The sequence below is a fragment of the Pteronotus mesoamericanus genome, unplaced genomic scaffold (genome assembly GCF_021234165.1).
Source record: "Pteronotus mesoamericanus isolate MK-2021 breed Mesoamerican mustached bat unplaced genomic scaffold, CSHL_Meso_final scaffold_128, whole genome shotgun sequence".
In the NCBI taxonomy this organism is placed as follows: Eukaryota; Metazoa; Chordata; class Mammalia; order Chiroptera; family Mormoopidae; genus Pteronotus; species Pteronotus mesoamericanus.
This window is the reverse complement of record NW_026555305.1, coordinates 2184352-2207936: the sequence shown is the minus strand read 5'-3', so window position 1 is coordinate 2207936 and position 23585 is coordinate 2184352. Positions and strand designations below refer to the sequence as shown.

At 50.0% G+C, this 23585-nt stretch overlaps 1 protein-coding gene across 1 annotated transcript; it reads right to left on the bottom strand.

Annotated features, from left to right (window-relative positions):
* Nucleotides 1-3302: 3302 nt before the first annotated feature.
* On the bottom strand, nucleotides 3303-18209 carry NLRP9 (NLR family pyrin domain containing 9). Its single transcript, XM_054588186.1, is given in 9 exon segments — nucleotides 3303-3435; nucleotides 4263-4433; nucleotides 4899-5069; nucleotides 6514-6690; nucleotides 7952-8122; nucleotides 11081-11248; nucleotides 11987-12165; nucleotides 13579-15140; nucleotides 17914-18209. Coding segments are annotated over 9 exon segments (3012 nt in total). The 5' UTR covers nucleotides 18194-18209.
* Nucleotides 18210-23585: the final 5376 nt, after the last annotated feature.

Below are 23585 nucleotides of genomic sequence, written 5' to 3'. Positions count from 1 at the left end.
TACACTCAACAAAATAAAAATCATATAGGGTCAATAAGGCATAAATATTCTAGGTAGAGGCAAAGGAGAAACAGATGATGTTTAATTATGACAGTGGGGTACTTATGTATGTTTGAAAAAGAAAATATTAAATTAGATGCATTTGAAAAAGAATACTGAACTTTTAAAATTATTTATTGGTGGGTTTTGAGGGAGGGGGAGAGAGAGAGAGAGAGATTGATTTGTTGTTCTACTTATTTCTGCATTCATTGGTTGACTCTTGTATGTGCCCTGACCAGGGATCCAACCCAAAACCGCGGAGCATCAGGATGGCACTCTTGCCAACTGAGCTACCTGACCAGGGAATACTGGATTTTTAAAACGCTATTACATCCTTGGCTGGTGTGGCTCAGTGGATTGAGTGCCAGCCTGACAACCAAAGGGTCGCTGGTTCAATTCCCGGTCAGGGCACAGGCCTGGGTTGCAGGCCAGGTCCCAGTAGAAGGCGCACGAGAGACAACCACACATTCATGTTTCTCTTCCTCCCTTTCTCCCTCCTTTCCCCTCTCTCTCTCAAAATAATTAAGTAAAACCTTTAAAAACATAAAATAAAACGCTATTACAGTGTCATACCCCAAAGGATGAGTGGAGATTTGGGAATGTAATGGTTATTACACTAGAAACTGATGAAATCTAAATACGGGAGGGTTAAGTCTTCCTTACGTCAGAGTGAAAGGCCCCTGATATCTGCCCTTAAATTTAAAAGTCAAGCATCTGTAATTGAGCAAAGCTTCCTCTGCTCCGTACTCAACGATGCCTAAGAGTTCCACACATCAGAGCTCGTGGAGGCGGGACAAGGGGAAGGCAGGGACAGTGCCCACGGATGCGGTGGTGGGGGCTGCAGCCCCTCACTGGGGCGCAGAGCAGGGGGAAAGGGCAGGAGCACATCGCTGCCCCAGAATCCGCCCCCGCTGCGCACCCCGTCACGGCCGGACTTGGAGCAGCAGTAGAAATGTGTCCAGCAGGGGTGCCCCACCTGTGGGCGTCTCTGGGCCACACTGGAAGAAGAAGAGTTGTCTTGGGCCACACGTTAAATACATGGTGACACATAATCACAGAAAAAAAGTCTTATAATGTTTTAAAAATAGATTTACAATTTTGCGAATGCGTTGGGCCGCCTTCACAGCCATCCTGGGCGGCAGGCAGCCTGGGGCCTCGCGTTGGACGCCCCCGGGCCTCTGACGGCAGCGCCGGGGCGCAGGAACACAGGAGCAGCGCCGCCCGCTCACCCGCCTGGCTCCCCCAACCTGCACCCCCCCCCGCACCCCCTCTCTGGCCAGGGTGCTGAGGCACCACCCACCCGCCCGGTCACCCAGGTATCCAGCCGCCTGATCACAAAGGCAGCCTCCCCCGCCGCGGCCCTCGGAGCAGGTCAGAGAAAACAAACCTGCCCGTTGGTGGACCGGTGGGTAAGACGGCTGCGGCCCGTACACACGATGCAACGCTGCGCGGCGGTGAAGGAGAAGGAACTCTTACCTCCCGCGTCAGCCTGGATGGACCTGCACAGTGTTGGCTCAGGGAAATCAGCCAGTCAGAGAAAGACGAGGGCCATGCGGTTTCCCTCGTGCGGAACCTAATGAACAAAATAAACTAACAAACAAAATAGAAACAGACGCGTGTAGGTACAGAGGACAGACTGACAGCTGTCAGGGGAGGGGGGATTGGGGCCTGGGGGAAGGAGGTGAAGGGGTTAAAGAAAAAACCCTCACAGACGCAGACACCCGTGTGGCGCTGCCCAGAGGAAAAGGGGCGGCGGGGGCAGGGGTGAGGGTAAAGCGGGGTCAATGGTGGCGGAGAGACTCTTGATGTGGGGTGGTCAGCACACAGCACAACATACAGATGATGTGTTATAGAATTGCACCCCAGAAACCTATATAGTTTTGTTCACCAATGTCATCCCAATAATCAATAGATTTTTTTAAAAAAATGATATGTACTCCTATGTTCAGTACCACGTTATTTACAATAACCAAGGCATGGAAGCCCCCTAAGGGTCCGTCAGAGGAGGAATAAAAAATACGTGGTGTGTGTGTGTGTGTGTGTGTGTGTGTGCCGGATGGGGCGGAAGTCAGTTTACAGTGGTGAGGCCGGGAAATATACAGTTTAATCTTATATTTGTTCATTATTATATTTTCCATATGAACAACTGTAAACCTATTTTTGCCCTACTCTGTATATATGTACATGTATTCATACACACACACACACACACACACAGTGAAATATTTGGACATAAAAAAGATAAAATATCGTCTTGGACAGCATGAACGGCTCTTGAGAGCATTGCGCGAAGCCAAAGAAGTCGGATATGGAAAAGGACAAAAAACCATATTATCCACTCACGTTTGGACTATACAATTAAAAAAAAAAAAGGAACAACAGAACTAACAAAACAAACTCACAGATACAGAGAACATGAGAGGAAAGGCGTGGGGGGGGGGCCAGCTTGGCAAAGGAGGTCCAACATACGGAAACCGGGGGAACCGAGGCTTTGGGTGCCGAGCACACAGTAGAGTATGCAGATATCAAGTTATAATGTTGTACACCTGAAAGGCACTTAATGTTATTAACCAATGTCGCCTCAATACATTTAATTTTTAAAAATCTACCTTGCCCTGGCTGGGTGGTTCTGTTGGTAAGAGCATTGTCCCGGACACCAAAAGGTTGCAGGTTCAGTCCCCAGTCAGAGCACATACTTTAGGTTGTGGTTCGATCTCCAGTCAAGGCACATATGAGAGGCACCCAACTGATGTTTTTCTCTCTCTCAAAAAAAACAAAACAAAACCAATAAACACCCTCAGGTGAGGGTTTTTTAAAAATCTAACTTTACACAGTCAAATGAAAAATGGAACGTTTGGGGGCTGTTGGATGTAGTGATAACAATAACATCTGAAATCTCTGGATACATCCCAGCGTCACCCCCAAGTCAGGAGGGAGAGAGCGTGGCAGCTCCCTCTGGCCCAGGCCCCTGCAACCCAAGACATGAACGAAGACAGCAAAGGTGTGCTTTCCAAAGTGCGTATCCCTTTAATGAATTTGCTCTAAACATCACAAGGTAGGGTGGGCGTCTGGGGGGCGGGGCAGAGGCCCCGCAGACAGCGTGTCCGCAGACACGTTAACTAGGACCCTGTGGAGGAGCCGCTGTGCATGCACGGCCCCCACCGCCGGGACAGGCCGTTTCCGGAACTGCATGTGCTGGGAGAGAAGGGGCCGTTGTGACCAAGGAGAAGCCTCTGGGGGGGCCTCCTGGAGGGTGTCCCTCGTCAGATGAGCACGCCTTCCATCCTGCCCTCTTCAGTCTCCCAAGGTTGGTGTAAAATGCTCAGGTGGGGTTTTTTCTCCTCCACAGCTCTCAGCAGCAGCTGAGTTTCCCCGTCAAACGCGTACTTGTCGAGCCTGGGAAGACAGAAACGTTTGGCACCTCCCCACCCGGACGCCCTTCCTCCCCGGAAATGACGGGGAGTGTGGTGTGAAGGCGGGGGGGAGCGTCACAGCGACGACCCTTCTCGTTCACCCAAGAGCGGGCACGTGGAAGGGTTTCTAACATTCGCTCTCAGATGCCCGCTCTCTATGCTCTAAGTGCAAATATAACGTTTGGGACCATCCTAACCACGACACCTGCCTCAGGAACGGACCTCTGCCCGCCTGTTTCTAGAACTCCTCCCAAATCTGAGCTGGGAATGTATCTTTTTGGGCAATGTAAGTAGAAGATGCTATTTCTACAACAGTAAGGAAGTGTTCTTGCAAGGGACAATCGTGCCCTCAGGGGATCTTTGACAGTGTCTGGAGACATTGTCTTTAATTTCAGGGAATGAATGCGATCGCCGGTCTTTTTAAGATGCATGAGTTTTTGTTGCAATGTGACCGACACAGAACGCTGCAAAGTTTAAGGTGCACAACGCGCTGGTTCGCTCCTTCTGTGTATTGCAATATGATGGCCTTCATTCACGTCACAAAATTATCGTTTCTTTCTCGTGGCGAGAATGATGAAGGTTGAGTCTCTTAGCAGCCTTGAAGATTCCGTGTTTGATCATCAGGGCTGGAGGGAGGGGCTACGGGCAGGTTACGTGCAGAGAGAGACCGGGGCGCAGCTTGTGATACTGCACGGCAGCGAGGAACCCTGCAGGCCGACTATCGATGGCACCGAGGCCCAGCCAACCCCCCCCCCCCCCCCCCCCCAGTAAGCGCACGTTGCCCCGAGATCGCTCACCACCAACACTCACCCGAGCAGCTGCAAGGCACAGTCCGGGTGGCTCAGCGCTTCACACAGCACCTCCACCCCGTCGTGGTCCAGGCTGTTCCCGTCCAGGTTCAGGGCCTTCAGGGTCTTGCAGGCAAGGAGTGCCGAGGCCAGGTCCTCGCAACAGGCAGCGGTGAGGTCGCACATGTCCAGCCTGCAACAGGGAAGCACCCAGAGGGACCGCGGCAGCTTTGGTGGCCTGGAAGGCACGCCATCGTGAGACGCCAGTTTCAGGCCCCTGAGCAGGGTATCTGAGAGTTCTCTGCTGCAGGCATTGTGTCCCCTGGGGGACATGTGGCAATGTCTGGAGATACTCCACGCAGCTGGGGACGCTACTGGCAACTCGTGGGTAGAACGAGGCCACGGATGTGGCTAAACATCCTATAACGCACAGGACCGTCCCCACCTCCCTATCACGGCAAAGAACTATCCAGCCCCAAGTGTCAAGCATGCCAAGATGGAAGGACCGTGGTTTCACACGACAGCATTGTACTTAAATGATTCCAGACACACTTGCCGTGGACCCTGCGTCCCCGCTGCCCCACCCCTCCTCCCGCTTGTGTGTGCCGGGCCCGGAAGCAGGGGAGCCTCCCCGTGCTGGCGCTCGGGAACCACTCACCCAAGACTCTCCAGTTTACAGTTGGGATGCCTCAAAGCGGCACACAGCTTTCTGACGCCAGCATCTTCTATTCTATTGTCCTTCAGTTTCAGGGTTTTCAGGTTTGTGTGGCTAATAAGGAGGTTGGAGAGGGCCTCACAGCAGGCAGGAGTGAGGTAACAACTTGCCAAGCTGGGGAAACACACACACACACACACACACACACACACACACACACACACACAGATACAGCCATGAGATCCCACCGTTGCTGCCTCTGCTTATTTTTCATTTATTGATATGAAGGATGCGACGCCCAAGTTCTTCCGAGAGGGTGATGGTGGTGGCGATCGTGGCAGCGGTGAGGCTCCGACCTTCTCGGGTCCTCCTCCGCAGCCCCACACGGGGCCCCTGCTACTCTCCTGCCCTTGTGGTCTGTCTGCCCCGATTGTTCTCGCTGGGTGGGATGCTCGTGACGCAAACTCCAGCGGGGCCACCCCTCCCACGCCCGTCATAGCTCTGCACCGGTGTCGCCTTCCGCTGAGGACTTCCCTGAATGTTTTATACAATATCATGTCCCAGGCTCTTTGCTGCATTTAAGCTCATGGTTCCCCACAGAATGTATCGCCCACTAACACGTGTGTCTGTGCACACAGGCACACGTAGCACATGTGTGTATGCGTATATATGCTGTCTTATGCATACATGTGCATGGATATAGACATACATATAGGCACACACGTTATATACGCATATATGTATATGTCTGATGTGTGTGTGTGAGTGCTGTGTGTATGCAGGTCTGTGATTCTTAAGCAGGGATGATTTTTGTCCACCCCCTCCCAGGGGACATCGGCAATGCCAGGAGACGTTTTTGGCTGCCACACTAGGAGACAGGGCTCTACCAACACCTAGCGGATGGAAGCCAGGGATGCTGTTCAACACCCTACAAAGCACAGGACACCTCCTGCCCCCAACTGGGCCAAATATCAATAGTGCTGAGATGGAGAAACCACATCATATGTGCACTTACAACCTCACACTCATGAATGTGTGCATGTGTGTCTGCATGTACGTGAAACGTCATGAAGTCAACTTACATGGAAACAGGGATGTTGGAGCATTTCATTTGCCACTTCCCTCGCCCACCCAAGAGAGGCTCCAGCACGCTCAGGAGGAGCGGATGATCCTCAGGCCGCACTTGGGGTGAGGTGAGGTGCCCTCGCAAGCTCACCCGACTAGTCAAGGGCACGGAGGGCTCCATTTCCGGTCTTCCTGAGACCAGAGACCCAGCTACCGAGTGGCATGTCCCAGAAGTCCTGACTCGTCCTTTAATTAGGACAGACACACATCAGAGCACCACTGGGCACTCCTAGGTGTACGAGGTGCGGTCAACGCTTAACCTCGCTTTTCCCAGCAGACCTCATGCCTTTCCCCTTCCGGTTCCCTTTTCAGGGTGTCAGTGTCAGGAAGGAAGGGAGGAAGGAAGGGAGGAAAGGAAGGGAGGGAGGGAGGAAAGGAGGGAGGAAAGGAGGAAAGGAGGGAGGGGGAGGGGGGAAAGGAGGGGGAGGGGGGGGGGGAGGGAGGGGGAGGAAAGGAAGGAATAGAAAAGTAAGCCAGAGTAAATCATAGCCACACCTACCACAACTGCTGTAAGATGCAGCTTGGGTACCTCAGTATGCTACAGAAATACACCACGCCCTCGTCTTCCAGGGTATTGGAGCCCAGATCCAGAAGGGTCAGGGATTTGTTGAACAAAAGGGCTTGGGAGATGTAGTCGCACGAGACAGAGGTGAGGCAACAGAACTTCAATCTGCAAAGAGAGACACACACTCAGTTTGTCAGCCTGCTTGGACTCCATGTGGTTATAGCTTCCCGAAGCCACATGCAAAAACTTGATCGTTCCTCCTACTCCGTGGTTACTGGAGAGAGATGAGAGGATTAAAATGCGCAGCCGCTGCACAAATACAGATGCAGGAATGTGAAGACGGCATCCCAAACTGGGGGACAGAATCTAGGATTCAGCTCCAGGGCAGGGCACCACTGCAGCTGGGGGACCTCAGACAAAGTCACCCCTCGTCTGCGACGCAGCGTGCTGACTCACCTAGTGGGGTGTGCTGGACCACACCCTATTTAACATGATTTTTCTTTCAAAAGTATTATTTAAAACTTAATTGTGTGATGACGAGCTCCTGTGTATGCGCTGTTGGAAATGTGGAATATAACAGAGAGCGTAAGAGAGGTCACTTCCTGGTAGTTCAGAACTCAGTACGACATCCTGAATGTATTTGGTTTAGTTGGCATCATGTTTAACATTTTTCAAAAATGTTAAGTAGAAGTTACCCTGGCGGGGTGGTTCCGTTGGTCGGAGTGGCCTCCGATACGCCAAGGTTGCGGGTTCGATCCCCGGTCAGGGTGCATACAAGAAGCAACCAGCGAATGCATCAATAAGTGGGACAACAAAAATCACTGTGTCTTTCTAAAATCGATCAATGTACAAAATCTTTTAAACATAAGAAAAACGGTTTGGTTTTCATGTTTACTGTTCCTGACATTTAATTTACGGTTCAGCTGCTTTTACAGCCTGAAAAGTCACCTCAGTAATACTACTCTGGCCCTCCTCTATTTTCAGTGCCATTTTGTGTCTGCGTGGTGCTCTGCACGTGCCTGCACACGCGCGCACACCTGAGCACACGCAGGCCGAAGTTTTGCTTCCGCCATGACTCATCCGCTCCCACGGACGTGGCTGTCCCTGCCCCCCCTTTAAGGCACCGCAGCGCACGGACCCAGGGACAACACGGGGCCCCTGGAACCCTGTACCCGAAAGAAGTCCCGCGAATCCCTTTTTCGGGCCGAGTGACACTCCCGCCTCCCCAGCGCCCAGGACGCCTGCGGACACAGCACCCTCCGCCTTGACGACGACGATTTGCGGGGCTGCAAATTCAACGCCAGGCACCTGAGAGCCTCGCATCTCTTCATTCAGCCTCATGGCGCCTCCAGGGCGCCGCGTCCCAGCCCCTCCGCCAGCGTTTGCCCGCTGAGCGCCCGCGAGCGCCCCCGCGAGGCCGACTCACAGCAGCGTCTCCAGGCCGCAGGCCCGGTGGCCGAGGGCGTCGCACAGCGCCCGGGCGCCGTTGTCCGTCAGCGGGTTCTCCACCAAGGAGAGCAGCTTCAGCTTCTGGTTGCAGACCAGGACAGAGGCGATATCTGCGCAGCCCTCCTTGGTGATGTCGCACTTCCCCAACCTGCGTGGGGGGTCCGTGTCAGGGTGCGGGCAGGGCTTACGGGCAAACAGGCACAGACTCGCAGACACGAGGACAGACTGGGGGTGGCCAGCTGGGAGGGGCCTGGGGGACGGGGTAAAAGGTGAAAGGCCGAGCCAGAGGACGGACATGCACAACCTATACACACGGGCGGGCGATAACGTGGTGACGGCCCAGGGGAAGGGGGCGGGGGCTGGGGGGAGGTGGGCGAAGGGGGGACATCTATAATGATGTCAACAGAAATAAAGTTAAGGAAAAAAAACCTCTTGAAACTGAAAAAACAAAAAACAAAAAAACGTAACGCATTGGTGTTTACAAAACGCTCATAGGAATGTGAAGCCCAGCACAGGGGGTAGAGTCGCTAAAGTCGGGATAACTGCAGAAGGTGCCGGGTGGGTATAGAATTATCAGGGGGATCACTTCAGGAGTTATATAAATGTCTAATCACTGTGCTGTACAACTGACACTAATGTACTATTACTGTATGCCAAGTGTCATTGAAAAAAATAATTTTTGAATTGGCCCGAGCCTTGGCCGGTGTGGCTCCGTTGGTTGGAGCATCGTCCTGAACGGAAAAGTCACGCGGGCTGCATCCCCATCAGGGCACATGCGTGCGTTGCAGGTTCTATCCCTGGCTGGGGCGTGTTTGGAGGCAACCGATCAATGTTCCTCGCTCACATGGATGGTTCTCTCCCCTTCTCTCTCCCACCCTCCCTCCCTCCCTCTGTCTCTAAATATCAATGATCATGTCCTCAGGAGAGGATTACAAGAAAAAAAAAATTGGTCGTGGACCACACGCTGGTTTTGGGTCTCCTACCGCCCAATCCAATGTCCACATTCCACACTTTTTAAAAGAGCAAATACAATCCCATAACTCTCCTTATTAACCTTTGATTGCTTTCCACTGAAGTTAGGACACAGTCTGAGCCAGCGGTTCTCAGTAGGGGTGACTGTTGACTTCCAGGGGACATTTCTCGGCGTCTGGAAAGGGTTGCGGTTGTCGCATCTGGGGTGAGGGACGTTAACTGCCATCTCGTGGGTGGAGGCCGGGCACGCTGCTCAACATCCACTGTTGTGGGCAGCCCCCACCACAAAGGATTCCCTGGGACTCAATCTGATTACCTGATTATTTGTCAATAGTTCTGAGGTTGAGCAACCCCCGGTCTCAGCCCTAATGCGGCTTCAGAAAAGCATCTCATGGGCCAGAGCTGGTTTCTCATCACGCGCTTTGTTGTGGGAACCGTCCCATCCATTGCAGAAAGTTGAACAGCATCCCTGGCCTCCCACCACTAGATGGGAGTAGCACCCTCCCCATGTAGTTGCGACCTTCAACAACATCTCCAGTCCTGGCCAGATGGTTCAGTTGCTTGGAGCGATGTCCTGTACACCAAAGGGTTACAGGTTCTATCCCCGGTCAGGGCACATACCTAGGTTGCAAGTTTGATGCCTGGTCAGGGCGTGTAGGGGAGGCAATAGGTCAATGTTTTCCTCCAATATTGATGTTTCTCTTTCTCTTTTTCTCCCTTCCTCTCTCTCTAAAATCAATAAACATATCTTTAGGTGAGGATTTAAAAAAAATGTTTTGAGACACCGACATTTCCACGGGGACAAAATTAGCCTTTTTTGAGAACTACTGGGCTAGAGAAACTGGGTACTGAGGCTCTTTCACCCTCATTACCAAATGGAAGGCAAGAGAACAGTCAGTCTGCCCGGAGAGGCAAAGCTTCTAGCTACAATATCTACACAACTCAATCCTATATCCGATGCCCAATACTTAGGTGGACAGATAATACATAAAAAACCCTATGCATGTTAGTGTCAATAATTTAAAAAATTTTTAAACCGCATGCAAATGGCATAACATGAAATGGGGCAAACTACTCAGGATTTCTGTCGCTTCCCATTGAGTAGAGAGCGCTAGAGTTAAAAAAAATTGTTATAATACGGAAACACCTCAAACGATGACTAGGACCCACAGTAAGCCTAAATGTTCAAACAACTCTTATGCATGGAACCTGCCTTCTCCTCCTGGTGAAGCTTGACAGCACCATTAACCGATTGCACGTGAATCCATTGTACCTGCCATCGTTACCGCAAAGAAGGGATGGGGCACTGAGAGGAGAGAGCATGCGTTCCTGGTGGGCTTCAGGAGCTGGTTTTGTTTACTGCTACCTCTACTACTTCCCTTTGTTCTTTCTGCTGGAAAAAAAAAATGGGCGGAGCCTTTCTAGAAGTCACCCAATGAGGGCGGAGGCATCCCAGATCCTTTTTTATGTACTTTTTTAATCCTCACCTCAGGATGTGTACTGATTTCAGAGAAAGAGGGAGAGAAACATCGATGTGAGAGAACAACATCAATCGCTTGCCTCCCGTACACACCCTGAGGGGGGACCGAACTCGCAACCTAAGTATGTGCCCTGACTGGGGACCGAACCCGCAACCTTTCAGTGTACAGCATGACACTCCAGGCCAACTGAGGAACCCGGCCAGGCCCAGGTCGTTTTTAAGAGGAAGAAATGGTTTTAGGCCAAGCAATCACTTCCTCTCTGTACTCAGTATCGTCGTCATCAGCCAAACTGGACGATCACGCTCGTGGCCATTATATGCTTTCTCGTCTTACGTTTCTACTAATATCTTCAAGGGGAGATGTTTGGGGTTCTGGTTCTGGCACGGTTGGTTGAGGGCGGAAGCAGGAAGAGTCACATGAGCTGTTAAGTCAGCAAGTAACGCAGAAGACAAGGGTGGGACGGGCCTTCTGAAAGGCCACCTTGCCCGCGAGGCTCCATCCCCCCGGGCCTGGAAGTCTACAGGCCCTGAGACGGGAGCGATGAAGAACACGCCAGGCAAAGGCCGACGCAGGAATGGAAGTGCGCACGGGGGAACTGCCAAGTCCACACGGAAAGAAATACGTCCTTCACCCCAGACAACACAGAGACTCACATCAGCTGTTGTATGTTGCACATGGGGTGTTTCAGCGTCTCGCACAGCTTCCTGACTTCCGCACGGGACAGGTTGGTGCCATGCAGGTTCAGGTATGTCAGGTGCGGGTTGTGAAGAATGGCCTTGAAGAAGTCTACATCATTTCCAATGTTGGAAGCATACATATACCTACAACAGATGAGGTATTAGAACCCACGCGATGAAGTCGAAGCACCAAGCAAGGTACCTCTTACCCGATTCGGCCCCCTGCCCTCTGCTACGGCTTATGACACTGCTCTAGAGAAATCTGGTCACTCCCACCTGTAAACTTTTTTCTCTAGGAAACTTTGGGCAGCAGACAAGCACTGAGGCTCCACCGCGTGGGTGTTTCCTGTTTGCTCCTGGTTCCCCCTCACCCACGTCACCACCCACACGGGAGGGGAGGGGACAGGCCTGCAGTGAGTTCTCAGCACCACGAGGACAGAGACACCATGTCTGTGCCTCTCTGTGCGTCCCTAGGTCTAGAACAGCACCTCGCAGCCACCGCTGAACTAATGCTCCAGGCAACTGTGTTCCAAAGGAATGGGGCCATTTCACGTTAAAAACTAAGATTTTTTTTTTTACAAGGAGATCATTTTTAAAAAATAAATGAAAATTACACAATAAAAAAGAGACAATACATGGAGAGTTTTTGCTTTTTTCCCCCTGGATAGCTCTGCAGGGTTGGGCAACTTCATTTCATGAAAGACATAGAGGGTGTTATGATGGTTAAGAAATTAATATTTATTGTCGTGCCTGGAACATGGTCAGTGCGGCTTGGATTTGATTTCTTTGAATCCTATTATATCACATTTAAGTGTATCCACATACACTTCTTGTGTATTTATCCACCTACATGTTTTTTATAGTTTTGTACATCCAACTCACACCAACTTCTGCAGTTTGCAAGCGGGCTGAGCGAGGGCTTTCCAGAGGATCGTGTGGGAGGCGTCGTTGAAAATGCAGTTTTCCATGTCCAGGATCTGAAAGTCCCTGCTGGTGGTGAACACTGAGCAGATGTCCCGCCAGTAGGACAGTTTCTGGCTGTTATTGTGAGGGGACAGACACTGTGATCCTCTAGTGGCCACATTCAACTCAAGACACTCCCAGAACAGGGAGAGCTCTGTCCCCACGGCCCCTCCACGCTGATGGACACCCAGGCCTGAAACTGAGTCAACACGGCACGGTGGTTGAGAGAGTGACCCCTGAGGACACAGCGATGGGGTCAAACCCTTGTTAGCTACGTGGCCTGAGCCAGCTCGTCCCTCTTACTCTGCCTCCATGTCCTCCTCTTTTAGGGGACAATACTTGATGGTTATGAACAAAGGCTGGTTTGGGGGGATCCATCAATGAACGGGCAATTGTATCCCAAAACACGACCATACAGGTGTAGAATAAGCAAGCCCTGGGTTGCCGCGTGCGGCACGATGACTATTGTTAATACTATGTGGCCGTGGCCGGATAGCTCAGTGGGTTAGAGCGTCATCCTGATGCGTCAAAGTGGCAGGTCCAGCGTCAGGTCAGGACACATAAACGTCAAGCAATGAGTGCAAAATAAGTGGGACAACAAAATCGATCTCTCTCTCAAATCAATAAATGAAATTTAAAATAATAATAATAATGTATTGTGTATTTAAAGTTGCTAAGAAAGTAAGTCTTAAATGCCCTTATCACAAGACCAAAAAAAAAAATCTAACTACCCTACTTCGCCCACATTTTGTGCACACTATGCACGAGACTGACACCCACTGCTCTCCCCATGGAATGCGATCATATGTCTGTGTATGATGCGCACCCTTATTTTTCCCTAAAGGATTTGGGCCAAAAAGGTGCACCTTATACATGGCAAGACACAGTATGTATGGTGATGGCTGTAAACTAGATTTGTGATCATTTCCCAATACATACAAACATTGCATCATTATATTATACACCTGAGGCCAATATAATGTTACAGGTCCCTTGTACCTCAGTTAAGATTTTAAGTTTTCTTGCTCTGGCTGGTGTGGCTCAGTGGATTGAGCGCTGGCCTATGAACCAAAGGGCTGCTGGTTCGATTCCCAGTCAGGGCACACGCCTGGGTTACAGGTTTGGGCCCCGGTCAGGGAGCGTACAAGAGGCAACCGATCAATGTTTCTTTCCATCTCTCCTTCCCGCCCTTCCCCCTCTTCCAGATTAAAAAAAATTAGTAAGCTTGTCCTCAGGTAAGGACTAAAACAAACAAACAAACAAACACCAAAACCAAAAAAACCCCTTCCTTTCAACCTCACTTTGTCCCTGTGAAGTAGCTGAAACATTCATCCATGCTTATACGGATAGAAAACCTTCATAAATCACTCACTGTCCATGGTCAAATAGCCAGCAAATTTGATTACAGAAGCTATGTTTTATAAGTAAATATAAGGACCCATGCAGCTCCTGGGGGTGGGGGGGGCAGGCCGCAGCCATGGCAGGGGAGGGGAGGGCACACACAGATGGACTTACTGTAAGCTGGGTCCGGGGTCGTCGGAAAACACATATTCTACCGTCAGGTGAAGCTGCTGCAAACTGTGCGCATGTTTGAGGCAGAAAGCCGATACTATCAGATCGTCCATGTTGCTGATGTACATGTTAACGTCTTCGAAGAAATTCATCACCTGTGCTGTAAATCTGTTGTCCTGGGTCTCAAATAAACTGTTGAACAGCTCCGGAAATCTCACCACGACCTGACTGTCCTCGCCCTGACTCAAACGCTGAAGGCTCTCGGCTATTTCCAGCTGGATCTCCCTGGACAGAGGGAAAGCGAAGGTGGTCTCCAACATGGAGGTCATTGTGGCCCCCGACAGCCCAAACAGGAAGAGCCCCGCCTGCTGCAGGTAGGTCGGGGCCAGCGTCACCATCGCCTCGGTGAGCTGGGCCACACCTCGGATGGCCGGGTGAGGCAGGTCCTCGGGCCACCTCAGCAGATACCACAGAGCGGCACAAAACGCCTGGACGCACACGTGGGGGAAGGCGAACCGGTCCCCGTTCCTTCGCAGCAGCCCCATGTCGGCCCACATCGAGGCGTCGGGTTCCGAGACCCCGTTCCTCTGGAGGTGCCCGAGCTGAAACGCGAGCGTGTCTGTCCAGATGCCTTCTGCGGCCAAGGCGCACAGGCCCTTGAGCCGGGCCCTGCCCTGCCGCGGCGTGTAGTTCTGAAGCCCTGATCTGAGCGCGCTGATGAAGAAGGAGGAGTACAGAGCAGTGCTGCTCACGGAGGCTATGGCGAGGTGCTCCCCTCTCTCCAGCTGCCCCTTCAGGCACGAGCACACCAGCCAGCACCCGAGGGGGTACTGGCATAGCAGGAACAGCCGGGGCTGGTCTCTCACGAAGCTGAAGGCCCTGGCGACCTGCTGCTTCTCCCTGAAGAAGTGGGAGAAATACTGCTTCCTTGCGTGTGCAGAGAGCCCTTGCAGCACTATGTACTGCGGATACTGCAACAAGTAGAAATATTTTCTCATCCCCGTCATGCCCAGCGCGAGCAGCAGAGAAGACTCGGGGAGCACCCTCCTCCGCAGCAGACTGCCCAGGACAACCGGCGTTGGCTGCCGCTGCCTCCAGTCACTGCACAGGTTGTCAAGGTCCACGTGAAATTTCAGCTCCTCGAAGCCATCCATCAGGAAGAGGATTCTCTGCGGCTGGGAGAAGATGTCCTCGATGGGCTCTGAGGACACGGGCCAGTCCCCAGAGAGGAGCTGCACCAGGCTCGTCTCTGCGATACTGTTCATCTCAGAGACGCTGAGGAAGAAGACAAACGTGAACCTGCCCTTCCATAAGTTGCCCTCTGCCCATTCTAACATCATTCTCCTCAGAAGCGTTGTCTTTCCCATGCCTCCCTTGCCATGCAGGACCACGGTGCCCGAGGGCTCCCCGGCCTCGCCGGCCGTGTACGCATCGCTCAGTAGTTCGTATTCCCTTTTTACGGAGCTTTTGTAGAACTCATCGGGCACTGGGAGGCAGGTTTCCTTTTCCCACACGCGACGGAATTTTTCCTTCATGTGACTTCTATATGGGTTGAACTTATCTGAGTTAACAGGGACAGAATACAAGACAATTTTTAAAAAAAAATCCACCCACAATAGCTAAGAGAAGGAAGGACAGGATGTGGAATGTGTGTCCCATGTATACGTGGAATACTACACAGCCGTTAAAAAAGATGAAATGTAAGTGAAACCCTATGGTGTTTGTCTTTCTCTGTCAGACTTCACTTAGCATCATACCCTCTAGATCCATCTATATCTCTGCAAATGGCAAGATTCTATTATTATAGCTGAGTAATATTCCATTGTAGATGTGCACCACTTCTTTATTCATTCCTCTATCTTTGGACACTTGCGTAACTTCCATATCTTGGCTATTGTAAAATGCTGCAATGGATATAGGGGCGCATATATCTTTTTGAACTAGTGGTTTTGTTTTCTTTGGATTCACATCCAGAAGTAGAATTGTTGGGTTATATACAAAACAAACACACAAATGAAACAGAAACATACTCATAGAAACAGAGACCAAAGGGATGGTGACCATAAAGGAGGGGGTGGGGTGAAAGGGGGGAGGGTAATATTGTCAATGATAGTGTGGTAAGTTGATATGGTGACAGACGATTCCTGGAATTAGCGGGGAGATCACATTGCAAGGTATAGAAACATTAAATCACCGTATCGTGCACCTGAAACTAATTAACCAATATATGATTGTATACTGACTATACTTAAATTAAAAATATTCCATTGTAATCCTAAAGATAATAGTCATGAAATTTCTAATGCTATACTTCCAGGAATTTTTTAAAAAATGAAATATTGCCATTTGCAACAACATAGATGAATCCTGAGAGTATCACGCTAAATGAAGTAAGTCAGACAGAGAAGGATAAGGACCGTATGATTTCACTCATGGGTGGAATATAAAACAGAAAGCATTATATGAGCAAACTCAGACCCAGAGATCAGTGCCGGGGGGAACGGGGTGAGGGGCAGGTGAAGATGGTAAAGGAGGACAAATATATGGCGACAGAAGGAGACTAGTCTCCTGGGAGACTAGGCTTTGGGTGGTGACCATTATACAATAGACACATGATGCAGCATAGAACTGTACACCTGAAACTGATATAATGCTATTAACCAATACCACTGCAATAAATTAAAAAATTTTTAAATGCCCTCATTCGTCATTACTTGGAATAACCCCTACAGGTTCACCTAAACACACACGCAAGGGTTCGTGTATGTCTGTGGATGACTCAGCTGCTTAACTCAGGCCAGAACCTTTGTTAGGACCAGAATCTACCTAAAACCCTGTCCATGGAAGAGCCTGACCAAAGCTGGAAGCCCACCTCCGACTTACAGGCTACACAGAGTGTGGACACTGGGAAATTACATTCCAGACTGGAAGAGGGGGTTGTCTCTCCCACGTGAAGGGTCCGTAAGAGCTACCATGTACGGAGGGTTTGCCAGGAGTCAGTATGAGGATGCTGTTATCGCTCCCCAAGAAACCATTAACATTCACTCCACTCCCACTTTACAAAAAAAAAATGTCGGGGGAGTGTATGCTCCTTGGCTAATTTGGACTTGTGAATAAATATTAGGGTCCGGTGCCTATCTCCTATCTGCCTGACCTGAAGCCATAAGGCCTAGATGATTTCTACGGTGCCGTGCTGAGTGTAGCTAATTTCAGAAACACACCCTTGAGCCATCATTCTTTCCACTGGCCCTTCCATGTCCAAGGGAACATGTTAGAGGAGGTAAACAAAAATCACAGATATTGGCCCTGGCTGCTGTGGCTCAGTGGATTGAGTGCTGGCCTGCCAACCAAGAGGTCACAGGTTCGATTCCCAGTGGCACATGTCTGGGCTGTGGGCCAGGTCCCCGATGGGGGCCTCTGAGAGGCAACCACATGCTGATGTTCCTCTCCCTCTCTTTCTCCCTCCCTTACCCTCTCTCTAAAGATAAATAAATAAAGTCTTAAAAGAAAAACCCTACAAATGCTGACAAGGACCACACCGTGCACTGCAGAAATGAACACCTCAGTAGGCGAGGCACATCTGTGTGCAGAGGGCAGGGATACTTTCGTTAAAGGCTATATGACTGGAAAACAGCCTTGGAGCAGAGAGATGGTTTTTCTCTCTCTGGGGCAGAGAAAGTTTCATTTATAAAAACAGGAGAACTCAACCCTGGCCAGGTGGCTCAGTGGCTTAGAGCACCGTCTCTATACGCCAAGGTTGTTGGTTCAATCCCTGGTCAGGGATCATACAAGAATCACCCAATGCATGAATAAGTAAGTGGAACAACAAATCAATATTTCTCTCTCTCTCTCAAAAATAAATAAAAAAGTTTTTTAAAAATACATGAGACCTTTAGAGATCTCCCCCTGTGTATCTCTCTGTAGGTGTGTCTCTGTCTGTCTCCCTCTCACTTGCTCAAATCAATAAGCATATTCTTGGGTGAGGATTAGAAACAAAAGAAGAAGAAGGGCAGACAACTACCATCTCAGCAGACACTAAGTCCCAGGTCACCCCCCATAATAGCACTGACTCATCTCAGGACAGAGAAACGGGGACACCACTGAGATCAACTGTTTGTCCCAGACCCTACCCACCCACCATCCATCACTGGCTGACCTATGCGTGGAATTGGCTTGTAATTTTTCTACCACCTCCAAGTGACCCTTAACCCAAAACACACCCTCCATGGATAGAGGCGTCACCACGACTTCAATGACAATATCCCCTTCATTACTGAAAGCTCCCAGTAGACCCACCTTCCCCTGGGGATTGCACCCCTTCATCACACACTTACTTCTGATTTCATCCTGAGCCTTGGCTGAGAGGTCACTCCGATTGACCTGTAGGAGCAGGCTCAGCATGACCTCCCATGCCTGCTTTCCTGGGTAATGCTTGTCCAGCAACGCTGCTACATCCTCTCGCGAAGCCTTCTTCAGCTCAGACCACCGGATGGGCTTGAGTTTGAGTTTCACAGGCTCTTGCTTGAGGAGCTCCTTAAACTTCCAGAACTCTTCCTTTCTGAGCTCCTTTAGGTACCACAGCATGCCAAAGTCAGAAAAGAAAGATCCAGCCATCTTGTCCCAGGATTGTGGGCTTTGGCTTCTCCAAAAGAAAAAAAAAATCTTCAAGTTCTTTTTTTGGTGATTCCTGGGGAAGAATGACATGATTATGGAGGTAAATCTCAGCAGTCAAAAGTGGCATCCGCGCATTGTTGACAAGAGTCAACATATGCAACTAGCCCAAGTACCCACAGATAGACAAGTGGATGAAGAAGATGTGGTGCATATGTACAGTGGAATATTACTCAGCCATGAAAAGTAAAATCTTGCCATTTGCAACACCATGGATGGACCTAGAGGGTATTATGCTCAGTGAAATAAGTCACAGAGAAAGACAAATACCATATGATTTCACTTATGTACAGAATCTAAAGAACAAAATAAATACAATAGAAAGACTCACAGATACAGAGAACAGACAATGGCTGCCAGAGGGGAGGGGAGTTGAGGGTTGGGTGGAAAAGGTGAAGGGATTGAGAAGCACAAATTGGCAGTTACGGAATAGTCACAGGGATGTAAAGTACAGCATAGGGAGTATAGTAAAAAAATTTTATAACTCTGTGCAGTACCAGGTGGGTGCTAGGCTTCATGGGGTGAACATTTTGTAAATTATATAAATGTTGAATCACTATACTGTACATCTGAAACTAGCATAATATTCAATGTCAACTGTAACTGAAAAGTAAATTATAAAAAGCACTCTTTAACAGAAATAAAATTTTCTTACAAACACATTAAAAACTTAATAAGTTCCTGGCCACTTAGCTCCATTGGTTAGAGCATCATCCTGATATGCTAAGGCTGTGGGTTTGATCCCCAGTTAGGGCACATGCAAAAATCATCCAATGAAGACATCAATAAGTGGAATAACAAATTGATGTTTCTCTTTCTCCCTTCCTCTCTTTAAAATCAATATTTTTTTAAAAAGGCAGTAAGAATCAGGCAAAATTGATTTTAATAGTATATTAATAATTTTTAAAAAGTGATAAAATATATATTTTAATTTAGCTATGCATTCTAAGCAATGTAGCTTGATGTCATCCATTGTTAGCAAATGGCTTGCTTTGGTTGACTTTTTTTAAATGGTTTTTTCATTCTATTTATTTATTTTTAGAGAGAGGAGAAAGAGAGAGAGAGAAACATTGACATGCAAGAGATACATTGATTGGTTGCCTCTTGCATGCCTCAGCTGGGGACCTGGCTATTATTCCCAAGAGCCAAAAGGTGGAAGCAACCCAACTGTTCATCAGAGGATGAAGGGATAAACAACATGTGGTCTAAACGTGCAATGGAATATTACTCGGCCGTCAAAAAGGAATGGAATGCTGACACATGCCGCCACTCAGAGAAGCTTTGAAAACACTGCAAAGTAAAATAAGCCAGACACAAAGGGATCCATTGTGTATGGTTCCATTTATATGAGATGCCCAGAAGAGTCAAACTCACAGAGGCAAAGCAGAATAGAGGAGAGGTGGGGGAGAGAGAATGGGAGTTGTTTAGTGGGGAGTTTCAGCTGGAGGGGGATGAAAAACTTCTGGAGACGATGGTGGTGATGGTTGCATAACGATGTGAATGCATTTAACGCAACTAAACTCTACTCTTAAAAATAATTAACGTAAGGAGACAGGTGGTCAAGTATATGGAGACAGGAGACTAGATTTTGGGTGCTCAGCACACAATGGGATGTACAGCGGATGTATTATAGAATTACACACCTGAAATGTATAGAATGGTATTAACCAACGTTACCTCAATACATTTAATCTTTAAAAAATGGTGAACATAATAGGCTTTGTTTTATGGATATGTTACCACATTTTTCAAAATTTTTATTTAATGATTTGAGAGAGAGAGAGAGAGAGAGAGAGGAAAGGGAAGAGAGGAAAAAGAAACATCCATTTGTTGTTCCCTTACTCATGCATCCATTGGTTGGTTCCTGTAGGTGCCCTGACCAGGGATCAGACCGGCAACTTTGGCATTTTGGGATGACGCTCTAACCAACTGAGCTACCTACCTGGCCAGGGCTGATATTTCACCACAATTCAACACCACCACCAAAAAAAAACAAAAAAAAAACAAACAAACAAACAAACAAAAAAAAAACCCCAACAAAAAAACACCCCACAAAGAAACAAAAACACTCCTTTGTCGTAAGGCTTTTCTCTAAACATTCCGTTCTCATTCCTTTTCTAGTTGAAACCTCCTGAACACGGGAATTGTGTCCCCTGAAGCCGTTCAAGCGCTGGCTGGTCAACGTCCCCACCCTCACACTCCGGGGCCCGGATGGGGGTGCGCACCGCACCGAAGCGCCCTAATACCTCACAGGCTCTCATCGGCCGCCCTCTTGCGCTGGAGCCTCACGGCCGGGCCCAGGCGGCCTGGTCTCGCAACTCCCACCACCTGACTCACTCCCACTCTCTGGGGCCTTCTGCGGTCACAGCAGACCAACCCTGGCGACAAAATTATCTGTATATGATGTAGCATAAAATGAGGACCCACTTGGACTTCCGGATGGTAAAAAATTAGTAGCTGGAAGCCAATCATCCATCCAAACCACCCCGGCGACGCGCCTCACACTTACCTCCCCCCGCCCTGCCCGGTGCCCCTCCCTCCCGTCACCCCCTAACCTGAAACCTGCTCCTCATTTGTCGCCCCAGGTTCCGTGACTCTCACAGTCAGAGCTGACAGACCAACCAAGTCCAAGACTTGGACTTTGGAGGATTTGGGGTATTAGTTCTCCGGCACCCAAAGTCCTCTAATCCAGTCTCCGATTCAATTGTATTTGGTCTTATTTTTTATTGGTTGATTTTAGAGAGAGAGGGTAGGAGAGAGAGAGAAACGTCGATTCGTTGCTCCACTCGTTCACGCACTCACTGGTTGACGGCTGCGTGTCCGCCGACGGGCGTGGAAGTGCAAGCGCGGCCAGCGCGGAGGACGCTCCAGCCACCTGGCCAGGGGCTGACGCAGTTTCAGAAGAGAGGGCGCCGCAGTCCCCTTCTCTCCCCGCGTTTAGCGTTGAAAACGCGGAGGTTTCGAGAGAAGCGCGGCGCGCCCCACCGCTCCGCGAATGGAAGCGCTTTCCACCGTAAAACACCCTTGGCACAGCCAAGGGGGCAGGACTTGGTCCTTGGGGCACCCCTACCTCACTCCTAACGCACCCCAGACCTGCAGTAAGTGGTGAGAAGGGGAAAAGAAGGAGGAGGAAAGATCCCAGGGAAGACATCCTCACCCGATCCAGCCGCTGGGCCCCGAGGACGGTGCGCATCGAAGAGATCCAGCCGCTGGTCCCCGAGGACGGTGCGCATCGAAGAGCGTCTCCGGGCGCCGAGACTAAAAGGCTCGTCCTGCCCGCCGATTGGCTGTAGCGTCCCTCTCCTCCCATTGGCTGGCCGGACTCTGGATGGATGAGATTCGGGGATGCCAAAGCGTTGAGGCTTGTTTCCTCCACCTCAGGTGTGAGTGATCTTCCCTCCGGCTTCTCCCCACGACACCACCAATAGACCCTCCCGCTGGGGTATAATCTCTGGGCTCCCGTCCGCAGCGCCGTCCCGCGTCCGAGGGCGGGCAGTTGGAGGCGCCGCTCTCGCCCACCCTCTACGCTTCCCCAGAGAAGCTATCTTGCTCATCTCCTCAGCTTTCAGAGAAGCATCTAGAACGGAGCCTTTGTGCATGAGGATGTCAGTGGCGATGGACAGCGAGCTCTGGGCAGAAAGGACAGACGTTCGACTGTGCAAAAAAAAAAAAAGTCTTTTATTTGTAATGGTGATAGGAACACTGAACATGAGATCTACACTCTTCCCAAAATTTTGTTTTGTTTTGTTGCTTTTTAGAGAAAAAAAGAGGAAGGGAGAGGGAGAAACACTGATTGGTTTTTCCACTCATTCATGCACTCATTGGTTGCTTCCTGCGTGCACCGTGACCGGGGATCGAACCCGCGACCCTGGTGCACTGGAACAACACTGCAACCGACTGAGCTCCCTGGCCAGCACAACACCCTTACCAAGCTTTTAAGTGTGCAACGTCGCGTCGTTCGCTAGAAACACACAATGTTGTTCAGGAAATGCCCAGAACTTACTCACCTCTCAGAACTGGAACTTTACACCCGTTGAATAATAACTCCCCCTCCTCCCCCTCCTCCAGCTCTTGGAAACCGCCATTCCACGCTCTGCTTGTAGGACTGTGTTTTAGATGCTTCACTAAGGTGTAATCTGGCGGTATCTGTCTTTCTGGGACTGGCTGCTTCACTCAGCATAAAGCCCCCCTGCTCCATCCGTGCCAGCGGCAGGCGAGCCCTCCTTTTAAGGCTGGAGAACATTCCATCGGTGCCTACGAACACCCCATTACTCTCGTCACAGACTCCAGTGTGAGCCCTGTCCCATCGACACATAATCACCACACCACGCCCAACTGCCATAATTGTCTCCACCTCCTCTGACATTAATTGGGTGCTAATGACTGAAGAGCCCTCGGTCCATCCATAGTCTTATTCTTCCCCCCCGGCAAAGGGGCTCGAGGCCATCGGGGCCACCGGGTGAAGGCTACACTTGAGAACATTCCTACTTGATCAGCCCAGCCGTTAACCTCCAGGCAGCATGGATCCTAGGGGGCGCTTCAAGAGGCCAGTGGCCGGTGCGGCCTCGTTTCACCTGGTGAGAATGGGCTGAGAGGCTCTGTGGACCTTTTCTCTCCCCGGCCTGGGTTATTGGTTAACCCAGACGCGTCCACCGAAATTCATCCAGCCTTTCTTACCCGTCCACAGCCAGGCCGCAGAGCGCACGCATTAGAGAAATGTGTCTGTTTACAAAATATTTTTCTTGTGGGTATTAGAGAGAGAAGAAACGAGAAAGAGAGAGAACCATCGCTTTGTTGTTCTACTTCTCGATCCACTCATTGGTTGATTCTTGTGTGTGTCCTGGCAGGGGTGCGGAAACAAACCTGCAACCTTAGATATTGGGACAGCACGCCACCGAACTGAGCTCCCCAGCCAGGGCTAGAGAAATGTCTTAATTTCCTTTTTGCTTTTTTTCCATTCTTTGGTAGCTGCCCCATGATCTGACATTGAAGGTTAAAAGCCATGAAGCCATGGAATGTGCCACACTCTCTATTATATTTATTATATTTTTTAATCCTCACTCGAGGATATGATTTATTTTAACTGGTTTTAGAGAGAGAGGAAGGCAGAGGGAGAAGCATCGATCCGTTGCCCCCAGCCTAGGCATGTGCCCTGATGGGGACTCGAACCCTCAGCCTTTAGGGGTATGGGCAGACACTCCAATCAACTGAGCCAACCGGCAGGGCTATTATTTAATATAAAAAATCCAGGCTGAGTCAAGATGTTCTAGTGGGTGAAGGCACATAAATAGCTACTAAACTGATCAGTCCTCGAGTCAGGTGAGTCCTGGACCCC